Below are 14,239 nucleotides of genomic sequence, written 5' to 3' on the forward strand. Positions count from 1 at the left end.
AATTATGATATGTAAAATTAATACATATTATATTAACTAATTAATTAGAATTTATTGTTCTCTTGTATATTTTTTTTTCTCACCTATATAAAATCACATAAGTTCCATCCGTCTTAGCAATGATTAGGCATATTTTTTTACATCTTTCAAATCTACAAATTTGTAATAATGTTTTTAACATTTATTTATTCAAAGGCTTCCAAACAATTTTTATCGAGTTTTTGTTTTGTAAATTTTGTTTTTTAAATATTTATGGATACTCGATGGCACTTGTGCATATATATTAATGTTTATAATTACTTTTATGTTAAAAAAATGTAACTTTGAAGTTTTGAAAACATTGAACATATTAGTTTAAGAGTATAAGAATTAAAATAAAAAATAAAAAATGAACAAACATATACATTTTATATTATTATCTAATTACAAGTTATTATTAAAATAATAAAGCCTACCTAACCACTATGAAAAATTCTTCTGTTTATCGTCATTTTCCTTTTTGTATATATTGCTTTTCATATAATTTCTAATAACAATAACTACTAGTTTTAAACAAGTCTTAGATAATGTTTCTGAAAAAACTGATTGTAATAATGCTATGATTACAAATAAATATTTAAAAGTCTTGATGTCTAAGTAAGCTACGGAAAAATAATTATAGACAAAAAAATAAAGAAAATAAAAACCCTCATTTTCATCTATGAATAATCCCATATAATAATAACAATAATTTTAAAAATGTAATTATATCTTTGAAGTTAGACAAAAGAACTCTTCTACTGACAAAAATTGAGGAAATTATAGACAAAACTTTTGCACCAAATCTAATTAATAAAATAATCCATTAAATTTTAATTACTAGACATTTCCTTTTTAATCTTTTCGGAACTAAATTTTGTTGTACTTTACAAAAATTGTCTTGATAACATAGTTTTTTTTTTAATTTTTAAAATTATTATTTTAATTTCACAAGACTTTTTATATAAAAAATTGATTTTTTAAAAACTTAATTGAATACAAACCTTATACTTATATTAAAATTCATTTGAATATTTATTCTTTTTATCAGCTCATTTGAATATTTACCATTCTAAAACAGCAACAAACACTACAACGTGACCATTTTAAAACACAACCCAGAAAAACGAAAACTAAAATTTAAGAACCCATATGATAACCAAAACAACAGTGGCAGATATCAAAATCCTAGGTACAGGAAATATTGGTAGTGGTAGGTCATTGGATTCGAAACGTCAAAACGAACAGATAGAATCGGTTTAGGTGGAAGACATGTTTTATTGTTAGTATATTCTACACACTGCACACTGCATAATTATATATGCAACTTTAGAAAATGAATGCCTACCTGATTTCAAATAGTAAAATGTTTCCAGGCAAAGTCAGTGCAATCACCAAATTGGAACCAATGAAGAACATTAGATACCATCTTTATAAATTGAATTCAGACCAATTCTGATAGTGAATCTTTACCCACCGATTCATTCAACACGCTACAAGATTCTGATTTGTTGCTTGATCCTTTAAAAAACTCACTCATAATATTTTGTTAAAAACCATATGATTTCAAGTAACTAAACTAAAATTTAAAAATTTAGTATAAAATGTTGATTGTTAAGATCTAAGAATTAATTTTTAGTAAAAGTTTATTTGTTCGTGATTCCACGTGACTCAAAATTATTCAAAATAACTAGGAAAATGGGGTGTGATTTTGTAACAACCATTAAGTTTTGAAGGAGTTAAAATTTGAACCCACCATCTTATCAAAGACTTGGTGCAGTCTCATTGACTCAAATATTTAGAGTTGGTGGCTACCTTGAAAAATCTTTCCATCATCCTATGTAGTTAATCTAATAATTGATAGCACCAGTGGTTTGGTAAGTTGAAGTTACAACAACATGTTATCACTCCTCTCATTTTTTCCTTACTAAGAAGACTGTGCACCAAACATCAAAATGGTTGAAAAACATAAGGAAAATATAAATATTAATAAAAGAATACAATAAACTCAACTAGGGTTTATTCATTACATACCGAAATATAAGTTTTCACAAACTCATTGACAATTCATTACGAAATAGTTATAATGCAATGCCTTATGGATCATCTTATTTATAACTAGCCTTACCCTACCCCGAGTCCCGACAGATATACAATTTGCAAAAACAACAAAAAGTTTAGGACACCAAAGATACGAACAAACATAAGCAAGCATCTTTCAATTGTGGGTCTGCTCAGAGCTATACTAGAAACATCTTCCAACTGTGTTTACACTGTTACTATGGGTCCTCATACCCCTCCCACACCACGTGGATTCTGTCACTGTTCCCTTTTATATATTTTCAATTCAATTGGAATCCCTTAACATTGGTAATTAATATAACATACAACAACCCAATGCTCTAACCCTTACTCAGGCCTAATCTAACTGCACAAAATATGCATTCAATATAAAAATAGAGAAAGAAAAACTTAGGACGAGATCAAGTTCTAACACTAGAACCAGGTAGTGTGAATATAAACTCAGACTGAGTTACTGCACACTGTCCAGCAAGCATAAACAGTAAAATAGCATGCTGTGTGTGAGTAGCATTAAAGTATTGTACACTGTTTATGAACATCTACAAACACATGGGTAGAAGAAACCTCAAGTTTCATTCACCATTACAACAATAGGAGGTGGTCGTAAAACTTCCACAATCAACTACGCGATTCCAGAACGATACAAGAACAAATAATATTGATATCTGTACAACTCTTCTTTTTTATATATAAATATCGATAATAAAGGAATAGAAAAGTTTACCTGGAAGAGACAGGGTTTAAGGCTCTGGCGAAGCCACTCATAGCACCATATCCTTTGGAACTAAATCCCAAACACCCAAGCAAGCCTTGTCTATAAGGCAAAAATGTTTTCCTTCTTAACTCCTCTGCTTGGGCGCGGTTCGCTTTATAATGCAACTCGTGGGGTGATGCCGGTAAGCGCCTCTTTCCGACCACACCGTTAGTGGGCTTTTCTGTCACCTTCTTCGACTTTGGTGGCCCATTTCCCTGATTTTGGGCCTTTTTGTCCTTGGCTGGAGAGAAGGAGATGGTGGACCAAAACTTGTTATTACTCCTTCCCTCGCTTTTACTTCTGAGAAAATCCCTCAAGAAAACCCATCTCTTGGAACTCCTCCCTGTTCCACTGGAAGCGCTCACGTTTTCCTTCTTGTCCGTTTTTACCTCGTTCACCACATCCTCGTTTTCTGTCCACTCCAGAGGCGTGTTCCTCAGAGGTGACAGGGATCTGGTCCTTCTCCGGAGAGACTTGTCGCGCAACCTCAGATCTCTACCTCGTACACGCGCCTCAACGTCCTCGTTTTCTACGTCCTCTTCTTCCTCCAGATCCAGCAAGGGAGCCAGAACCTGGGGACGCTCCAAGTGGGTCGATAGCTTCATGGGTCGGATCTGACCGTTCAAGAACAACTCGTCTGCGGAGCTCATTGAAGCGGAACCATTAAACCCCGTCGAACCGAACCGGGCCGAGAACTCAAACTCGCAGGAAGAAGAGCTTTTCTCGAAGGAAGAGGAAGAGGAAGAGGTTGAGTAAGTGGAAGCTGCTGTTATGGTGAAGTGCATTGGACTCGCCGGAGCGCTGTAGAAGAAGCCCCCACCACCGGCTGGTCCCCGGCCTGGACTGGAAGGGGCACTTACGTAGGGAGTGGAGCAGTTGCTGTCGATGTCTTCGAAGGGGGAAGGGTCTTCTTCTGGATTTGATTTTTCGCCATTATTGCTCCGGGTTTGGAGCTCCATTATTCTGCTATGGTGTCCCAAGAGAGAGAGAAAGGTGCAAAGCCTGCAACTGCAACTGCAGGAACCGCCAGTGCAGAAAAATAAGGAAGACAAATGAATAAATAAATACTGTAACAATATTAACAGAACACAACAGAGTTTGTCTCCGAAAATTGCCCTTCACACTCTTCTTTTATATCCTTCCATGCCATTGCCAAAGAAATCTAATATGCAATTAATTAACAATTTACAATAAAACAGTGTATGAGACCAGAGTATCAGGTTTTTTTTATACCGTATTTTTGTAATCTTTTATACGGTCGTCTTACTTAGTATAAGATTGTTTTCAATATAATATTTATATATGAGAGTTCATAACAAATGAAAATTGAACTTTTTGTTTGGTTGCATGTGAGAAAGAAGAGGAAAACAAATAAACAAAACCAAAGCAAGAGATAAATAATGGCTATAGAAACAAACTCTCATCTCATCAGCATTGAGCAGTTTCCTTTCTTATGAGATGAGATTTTTAGAATTGTCTTGATTCTAATTAGTCCCTGAGGAATATATTATACAATAAAATATAAGTAATTATCATAAATATTAATAAAATAATGTTTAGTCTATCAAATACACAACTTTTTCAATTAATCTTCTATACAGAGATTAATACTTATTAGGATTACCATTATTAAGACCAAGTTGTAGATTAAGATACATGTGTGATGATGTAACTGGTTTATTACTTAAAAAATAAATATGACCAAACAAAGATAATATTATATTTTCTCTTACTTAATATATCTTTGCCACATCTGACAATTTTCAAACTTAAGAAGTATTAGAAAGAACTGAGATCCTTTAGTTAAACGAAGATCTCAATATCCATTGAACATTATCAACACAAAAAACAGAGTCTTCTAAAATCATATCGTCCACATACACTGTTAAAATTGACTTGTAAAGAATCAAATAATAAGTAAACAAAGAGTAATACTGTTTAGACAATATAAAATTATATTACAATAACATAAAAGAAAACTTACAAAATCAATTATTCTAATTCATTTTTTATGGCTGTCATTATGTATAACTTTAACTTTTTCTTTTAAATTAAATATCTTAGTTTAATAATTTTTTTTATTTATCAGTAGAAATGGGCTGCAACTAAAATTTATTGATCGAAGGAGTTTTGACATCATTGACAATTTTGTAAATAGATATAATATTGGTTAAATATGTGTTTTTCTTTAATTTTTAGTCGAAGTTAAACTTAGTATATTTCAAAAACTTCCACTTAATTTAATTTTTAATTTAAAATGTGTAAATTTAATTTTCTTTTATTTAAATTTATTAAATTTATTTAACTTTTCAAATGGAAATTTAAGTTAATAAATAAAAATGTGTTAAATGGAGATAAATAGCTCGTATTATTATAAAATACATTTAAAATGAAATTATTAAAATTTGATTAAAATAACTAAATTTATATATATTTATGATTAAAATTAAATAAGTTAAAATTTTATAAAATAAATAATTTTAATTTTTATTAAAAGTTAAAAAGATGAAAATATATTTAAATGGGTTAAATATGTTTTTAGTCCCTTAACTTTTAGTGAATTTTGGAATTAGTCCATTTTGAAACTTTGAACTAATTTAGTCCTTCATCTTCTGAAATACGTGAATTTAGTTCTTTTAATCAAATTTTGTTAAGTTTATTTGACATTTCAAGCGTATTTCACAATAGTATTTGACTTAAAATTAGAGCAAAAATGTGTCAAACAGTATAAACAACTCAAATACAATCTTAAAATGCGTACGAAACATCAAATAAACCTAACAAAATTTGATTAAAAGGACTAAATCCACGTATTCCGAAAGATGAAGGACTAAATTGGTCCAAAGTTTCAAAATGGACTAATTCCAAAATTCACTGAAAGTTAAGGGACCAAAAACATATTTAACCCTATCTAAATCCATAATATATAATATTCTTTTAAGTGCTCCTTTTAAGTGCTCCTTTAGGTGCTCATCTGGAGCCGCAGAAAACTATTATTTTCAAGCTAACTCTTAAAACTGGAAAATGTAACAAAAAACATCCTAAAATGTTACAGATAAGGTGACTCTGAAAAGGCTTGACATTAGCAAGCAACGCATCATCAGCCACAAGCCAAAAATATAGGTGTAACATTGTCCCTGTCTTTTTCAAATTCCACGTTTTATTTTATTTATTTATATTTCTGTGAGCTGGTTCGGGATTTCTTTTTTTAGTGTGTATTTATACAAAAAATAATTTTCAATAAACCAGTTCAAACAAATAGCTGCTTACTGCTAAAAAACAAATAGACGTGAAGTGAGTGAAAACTTTCAAATAGATGTGAAGAGCAATCAAAGTTACAAAAATACAAGAATTTTCCTCTTAGCACCGATTAAAGTATGAGGATATTTATTTAATACATAATTCAAACAAAGATTCACATATTATTTTAGATTTGCAATCCCAAATTCATAAAACTCTCATTAGAAGTAAACATTATAACAAAATATAACTTATTTAAAGAAAACTTTAAATCAACCAAATATACAAATTAAGATTCATTTTACATTTATAAAAAACATTCAAATTCAATCAATTGAAGAGACTTAAGAGAAGGAAAAGAGATTATTTTTTTTCACTTAAGCAAAATAAGGGCCTGAGTTATATTTTTATTTTTACTTCAAACAGAAAATCCCTTACTTTAGCAAAATTAAGACGAAAAGCAAGGCTGAGTTACAAAATTAATTGACTAATGTAGTAACTGCTGACGAATACATGCCCGTCCTCTCCTCCTTTATCATTTTCTGAATTGATATGACATATCTTTGATTAATCAATTGAAGTTGTTATGCTCATTCTTTTCTATCACCTTCAAACTTCAAAGCCTCTTTGTTTTGTCACAAACACCATTATTAGAGTTCCTATCTCTAAAATCCCAACTTTGTTTGCTCCACATTTTCATTCTTCTTTGTTTCAATCTAAAACAACAACCACCATCCTTTATCACCTCATTTATTATGAAAAACAAAATGGTTGGATCCACGCAATTAAATTAAGCTCTCACATTAGTTGTCTTAATATAGAATTTTTTTTATTTACAACATTTAAGTTTATTTAATATTGTCAGACCTTCGAATAAGTGCGTTTATAGTGCATTATTGGTAATGCTTAAACACCTCTTTATTAATTTCTCGTTCAAAACTTTTTGTTTTTCAAAAAGAATGAATTTATAATCAATATTACATCATTTACTTTAGTCCTACAATGTATTAAATAAGTTATTTAACTTGAAACATTATTCGTAACAACTAAATAACAATAATAACAATGAGGATAGTAATAATAATTACAGCACTTTAAGGCCAACACTATTTTTCCATTTTGCAAGTGATGGCGCGATATGAAAGTGCAAGTAACAAGGATGTGATATAAGTTGAAACAAAGAAACAATGTAGAAAGCACGTGGTATGTTGTTATAGCCTTTACATGTAATTATTACATACGAGGCTCGTTAAAATGATAGATCATTGCAGAATGAAACTTATACCATATACCAAAAAATGAGGATTCTCTATTTACCATCCTCCTTCTACTGCACTCAATGCAAACATCAAAGTGAACAAGACCATCTCTCTTCCACCAGAGAGAAACCATGTGCCAAGTGCTCCAATTGGTCCATTTATGATGTCATTTTCGATCAAAATGAAATCTCAGCCTTTATATGCTTAATAATGTTTGAGGGAAGTGAGCCATGGCCCATTTGGAAACATGATATGTTGGTTGGTTAGTCCTTGTTTGATTTGTCTTTTTCTTGCTTTGGTAGTGACAAGGCAGCATGTAGAAGTTATAGAGACTAGTAGTTTGTTCACACCATTCAAAATAGGTGTGAAGGAGTGTAAACAAAATAAACCAGTAAGAGGAAATTATTTGGTTGATTTGATGTTGCCCAACTAATTCAGATATTTTCATCCATGTAATAAGTACAGGGGAGAATGCAGCCACAACCTTCAGGCCTAGCAACAGACTATGGCCACAATAACAAGTTGATAGAAACAACACCAATTCAATTCTTAAGTAACTGTAACAAAGTTGACAAATCAGAACAGAGTAGCTCATATGAGAGATGCAACTAGTGCTATAACATATTTTGCTCTCTGTACTCATTCATTTATTATAGTTTAGAGTTCATCCATGAATATCATCACATATTCACACTTTTTACTATTGATTTATAACTAACTAACCCTATTTCATTTCCATGCACCCGATTGTATTTCAATATTCTCAAACACATGTTTTTGTGTCAATACTTTGAATCCGGTACCAAACTATCAATCTTTTCAAATAATTTTATAAATAATGACATCTGTACTGTACTATACCGTAAAGGATTGAAAGACTCGCAAAGTGACAAGGGAGGGAACTTAAATAACTTCAACATATAAATTTTCTAATGCAATGACTATACTCACCATTCAAGTACCGGAATAAAAAGTTCTAAAAATATTACTGTCAAATAGAAAAACACTGATGAGAATTTAATTGAATGATATTCTACGGACGCTTTGGCGTTTCCTTTCAAGAATTTTAATTACACCAATGCTTTTTGTTCATACTCATAATATGTATAGCACACACAGAAATCATCAAGGGGTTAGACTGGTAACAAATCTGAAACTAATTCACTAATTAAATAAGCTAGTATGTCCCCCTCAACCTCTAAACCCTCTTCAAATGCTTCAACATCAAAGTCAAGCCATTTCCCACATCCAGAGCTCATGTCCTTTGTGACAAGCTCATCCACCATTAACTCTTCCATGCTTCTAAAACTCAGCATCTCCTTGTACAGTTCCTCTGCCATCCAGCTCTTCCTCTGAACTGACATCATCCATCCAGGCCATACTTTGCACGTTCCAATGAAAGCTTGCTTACATCTTAACTCCAGGAACTCGCTCACACAATCAAATATAGCCTTCCTTTCAAGTTTAGAGTACTCTTCTCCGTAGTTTTCTGTTCTGCTATTCTGATTCTCCAGCAGATCAAATAAATTTGGCGTAATGACTGCACTAGTTTGACCCATGGCAAATTCTTCTGCCATAAACTCTGCATTTCCAAGAATATCCTGTACATATTCAAGTTCTGTGTTACTTGATCTTTTGAAATCAACTGAATTAGATATCCCACTTATTTGTTTGACGGTCATATTTCCATCCCCCGATGTGGAAGGGCTTTGCTCTGGTCCCTTCACCTCACTTTCAAGTGATACAGATTCGCTTATCTGGGAAAAACTAGATGCTTCTTCGTCTTGCATTGAAGAATAGACTGTGCTGGCTGAAAGAAGAAACGGAAGAAACTGATGGACTTTACAAGTTTACAGACAAGTCCCTTTATACTGAGGGAATGCCACGAATTGTTACTTCTATTACCCAATATTGATGAATGAAAAATATAGAAGTTGTAATGTACGTATTCAGCTAAAATATATATGACATTTTGTTTTGAATAAATAATAGAAGACTCTAAAAGTATGCCAAACAATCCAGTTTTGAAGAATAACTTCCCACCATCTGCAAAGAATGTTCTAGAGCTAATCCCTTCTCCACAAAAACCAACAATGCTTCAAAATTCTTTGAAAGGATGGTGCAATTTCTTACCAAATAAGTAAAAGGGACAAAGATTGTGATATTTTGTTTTTACTTTTATTTTTATAGTTCGTAAGAAATCTGGTCAATCGGCAATGAAAAGATAAAGATTAAAACATTACCATAAGCACTGTCTTCACTATCCAAGTAACTTTCGCTGACAAGAGTTTCAGACCCCGCAACAGAAGTTGAACGACAACAAACTATATCATTTCCACTTTCACTATTGCTGCTACAGCTAGGATCTTGATTTACTTCTGAAGTCTGCACAAGTGAGTGAATACGAAGATAGTCAAAGAGACTCTTCTCAGTCTAAATATTATTGAAAATTGCAGATAATGTAATTTGTAGAACCAGATTCTATAAATTACGTGAGAACCATCTCAAACAAATCACCGGAAAATTTTAATATGCATTCCAAACATTTTATTTCCCAACCTCAACATAATCTCTGGTCTAATTGATGGCAGGAAGCAAGCAAGATGCTCTATCAATAATTAATAATTGAACTGAAAATCATAATAGATGAAGCTGAAAACATAACGGGTTGAGATACCTGCAGTTGCTGATTCATGGGAAGCACGGGATCATCACTTGGACGATTGTCAAGAATGCTGTCCAGTTTATCACTAAACAGTTCAGGGAAAAGGCTTCTGTCTTGTTCCTTAGGCATGGTGCTTGCTACACTGGGAAAGTTGTCTTGCACACTAGATCCCAAACCAGAAGAACTCCCCTCTGCGGCCAAGGTACATTGAGGTAAGTTAATTCTGGATGTCAATTCTTGTAACTTTTTGTCCAACAGGATACTTAGAGCATCACTGTCTATCATATGTTTTCCTTGTGGAGATAATGACAGTTTTTTGGGATAAAAATTATCACTGTGCCCGGTGGAGGAAGATGACTCAGGCATACTTCTCCTCAACGGAGATGTGAATGTAAATGAAATAACATCCTTGCTTTCTTTCATGTTAAATGCATCCTGATCAAAACTTCCATCAGTCGTAAAATTGCATTTAATGGACTTACTTCCAAAATTATTTACTGCATTATCAGGACCTCCAGCCTCATGAACATCACTGCTGATATATTTTATCTTTCTGGAAGTACTTACTGATCTGGATCGTGGAAACTCCTTTTGGAGGTCAGTTGCCCTGATGCTTGACCTTCTAGGATGAACATTGGCATTTGTAGCACCCTTGTTTGTTGTCTTCCTTATTCCAAAAGTTTCTGAAGGTGAAGCTCGTGTTGTTGGCTTATTGGAATCTATTTTTGAAGTTGATTTACCCTTGGAAGTCATGCTATTTTGCTTTTGATTATTCTGCCCAAGCACATTGCCATTCCGACTTGAGCAAGGTCTCTGCTGCATGGCTTTTTGTGTACTTGGTTTCTGGCTCCTTGAGTACTGATTCGACTTCATCTCATTCTTCTCTTTCTGTCTCATGCATTTGATATCACCATTTGAAATCAATGTATCTCTACTATGAGCGTTGTTTTTGGCGTGGATTGCAAGTGAAACTGGTTTTCCTTTACTGGCCAAATGGCTAGAACTATTTTTTTCTGAACCTCTTGAACCCTTGAATGCTGAAGTGCATTTAGACAAATTACTACTCCTCTCACTAAGCTTGCCATTTGCAGGATAGGTTTTGCTCATATTCACAGGCTTTCCAGGCACTGATGTATATTGTGCAGCCTCCAATCTCTCTTTCAAATTGAGAATTTTCAAGGGAACAGACGAAGACCCAGTAGATGTTCTATTCCTCAAATACGACTGAGGGCTCGCCTCAATTATCTTAGCAGCTGCCTCCATTACATGAGCAGCATTTTTTGGCAGAAAACCAGGACTCTTGATAGGAGACAGCAGTTTATTATGAGTAACTGGAATGGGTTTAGCTGACTTTGGAGGTAACATTTCAGTTTGAAATCTCTTTATTGGAAGGTTTTCCACTTTTCTAGCCCTTGACTCCATGGCACCCAATTGAGACTTCTCCAGCTTAAGCAGTGTATTTATGTAGTCTGGAGGGAAAAACTCATCCACTGAATGAAGAGTACCCTCATTACAGTCAGAGACACCATGAGATGTAGAGCCGTAATGTGAGGTGCAGGAGGGCTCAGTGACAGCCGAAGCTGGCAACGAATCCAAACCCATGAGTCTCGCTACTAACCCAGGAGCTTTGCTCCCACATCCTTCATCACTACAAATTGAGAGGGTGCTGTCAAAATCACAACTTTGAATGTTACTTGGACTTGCTCCAATTTCATCCACCTTTATCTGAAACAATTGCAATAAAAACCAAAAAAGAAATTAATATTAATATCATAATACATAAAAGTCCTGTTTAGATTATTTTTTCATGAGTACTTGCATGAGTAAAAAACAAGCTAATAAAACTTATGACAAAAACCTAATTCATTTTTCCTACTTGTTGTCTTCTCCTAAAAAAAATACTAAGTGTAAAAATAAAAACAAATAACAAGCAGATTACAAAAAGAGGGGAACAAATTCACACCCTAGTGAGCTGCGACTTGTGTAAGTTCTCCACATTTTCCTTCCCTTGCTTTGAAATCTCTACATTGTTGCAACAGAAACATTTAGAAAACGCACACGAGGGAGCGACAAAAGCATTGAAGAAAAATATTCACTGTTGAATCAACAAGTGTACATGGCATATAAACAATGACAACAAAAATGAACATCAATAATACCTGGATCGCTCCAAACCAGCTTCTTTCGAGATTTGGAATTCCAATCAAACAAGCTAAAGAAGCTTCCCTTGGAACGCCTTTTCTCCATCTCCATTTCTCGTTTTCCTATCTCAGGCAAAATACAAGAACATCAACCCACATAGTATTATCGGTGAAATTGAACGCTTTTCCACAATTAGGTTCCTTCAACTCTCGAACCCAAATTTGTAGCCCCAAAAAATCAATAAACATTTTGAATGAAACTAGCAATAGAAAACAGTTAATCGAAATCTTACCTGGCTTCAGTAGCCCATTTTCAAAATCAAAGAGCTCCCTGTTGCACGAGAATCAGAAAACACAATTGCCTTGAAAATAACAACTTGTTGAGTTATTTTCAGCGACCCACTATCCAATGCGTATGCTTTTCGTTATTAATGGAATAATTTGTGAAAAGGGGCAACACATACACAGCACAACCCTTAGTTGCGATGCCTCAGTATTCCACCGAGAAACAAATTAAAGCGCGGAACGAAAAGAAGATCTGGGAATTGGGTGTGGGAGTGAGAGTGAGAATGAGAGTGAAATACGAGAAAAAGTAGGAGAAAAAGAAAAATCTGCGATTGTAGAGAGAGCGAAAGAGAAGGGTGTATCTGTGTTGTGCTGTGTCACTTCACTTTGGTCTTGGCGGAGGGGTCAAATTAAAAACAAACAAATAATGGAGGGATAAAAAAAGGTTTTGCCTCGCTTTTTATCCAAGCGATTAATAATTGAATAATTGTTCTTTTTTTTTTCAATTTCTAAATAGCTATTTCTTAGTGAAATTTTTACTTTTTTTTTTCAATTATGTTTTCTTCATACATGAAATATTCTCACAAATCACATGTTGATGTTAAATATTTATTTATTCAAATAAAAATTATTTCATAAATTTGTAGCACCTTTAAATATTTATTTACTTGTTACAATATATTTCAATTCCTTGCTTATCCCTTTTATGCTTAAAAATCCTTAACACGTTGTAACTTACATAAAAAATTGGTTTTTCAACATAAATAATCTAAGTTATAATATGAATTCATTTATATCTTATTTTATTAAATAAAATGTTTGAAATGATAATTTAATATAAAAAAAACATGGTATCCTAATTTTTAACAAGTTGCTGAAACAATCTTTTATTACTCCCCCACTCAAATTTGTGGAAATGCATGGTATCAATGTTTCAATGCTAAAATGTCATAACAGAAATTAATGTTTGAATCGTAAAACAAACGTGTGCTTGGTAAACAAGTTTGGTCTGTGAGTAAATAAAGCTAATAAGTGAGAAGTCATATTTTGTTGAAAACAAAATGATCGATTTTAATATTTAACGTATTTGCTTAGAATTTTTAATATTTAACGTGATTAATGAATTAGAGTTGTTAGAGACATATTGGTTATTTGTAAACGGTAATGTTTTATTTTTCTTCCTTTTTTGTTCTTTTAGTTATTGAGAGTAATTATTAATTACTTTATTTATATTTTATTACTTTATTTATCGCATTATTAGACCTAACTAATTATTAAAAAAAATAATTTATTTTACATCGTCTAAATTTTTAACAGTAACGTGAACGGAACGAGTGCATGATCGAACATATGAAACAAAAGTTCGTGAAAAAAAAACTAACAATTTAACCGGTTTCAATAAGTGTTAACTAAAATAAAAATTAAAACAATAAATAAAATTAAATATGTTTTTTTCCCTGATAAGAAATTAGTATTAATTTTAAATTTTGATTTAGTTTAAAAATTTTGAACCAATTTAATTTTTAAATTTTAAAAATACGTGAATTTAATTATTTTAACCAAATTTTGTTAAATTTATTTAACATTTTAAATACATTTTACAATAATATTTAAATTATTTACACTGTTTTGATATATTTTCGCTTTAGCGCTCTAGTATTAAGTATTAACTAATATATTTCTACTTCAAGGTTAGCTAAAATGTAAACATGAAAATCATATTTAAAATGTTAAATAAATTTATCAAAATTTGATTAAAATGATTAAATTTACATATTTTTAAAATGGTTAAATT

General features: G+C 32.2%; 2 protein-coding genes across 2 annotated transcripts; both read right to left on the reverse strand.

The window, feature by feature from the left end:
• Nucleotides 1–2,506: 2,506 nt before the first annotated feature.
• LOC114175606 (uncharacterized) lies at nucleotides 2,507–4,090 on the reverse strand. Its single transcript, XM_028060372.2, has one exon. It carries the CDS (start codon nucleotides 3,811–3,813, stop codon nucleotides 2,821–2,823), a length of 993 nt encoding a protein of 330 aa, XP_027916173.2. The 5' UTR covers nucleotides 3,814–4,090; the 3' UTR covers nucleotides 2,507–2,820.
• Nucleotides 4,091–8,349: 4,259 nt separating this feature from the next.
• Nucleotides 8,350–12,855, reverse strand: LOC114185565 (uncharacterized). The gene is made up of 6 exons (XM_028073382.2): nucleotides 12,453–12,855; nucleotides 12,178–12,282; nucleotides 11,982–12,040; nucleotides 10,031–11,743; nucleotides 9,597–9,738; nucleotides 8,350–9,163 (listed from the first exon to the last, which is right to left on the reverse strand). Exons 2-6 carry the CDS (start codon nucleotides 12,269–12,271, stop codon nucleotides 8,487–8,489), a joined length of 2,685 nt encoding a protein of 894 aa, XP_027929183.2. The 5' UTR covers nucleotides 12,272–12,282; nucleotides 12,453–12,855; the 3' UTR covers nucleotides 8,350–8,486.
• Nucleotides 12,856–14,239: the final 1,384 nt, after the last annotated feature.

Source organism: Vigna unguiculata, chromosome 1 (genome assembly GCF_037176805.1).
Source record: "Vigna unguiculata cultivar grain cowpea cultivar isolate G323 ecotype 2 chromosome 1, ASM3717680v1, whole genome shotgun sequence".
Lineage (NCBI taxonomy): Eukaryota > Viridiplantae > Streptophyta > Magnoliopsida > Fabales > Fabaceae > Vigna > Vigna unguiculata.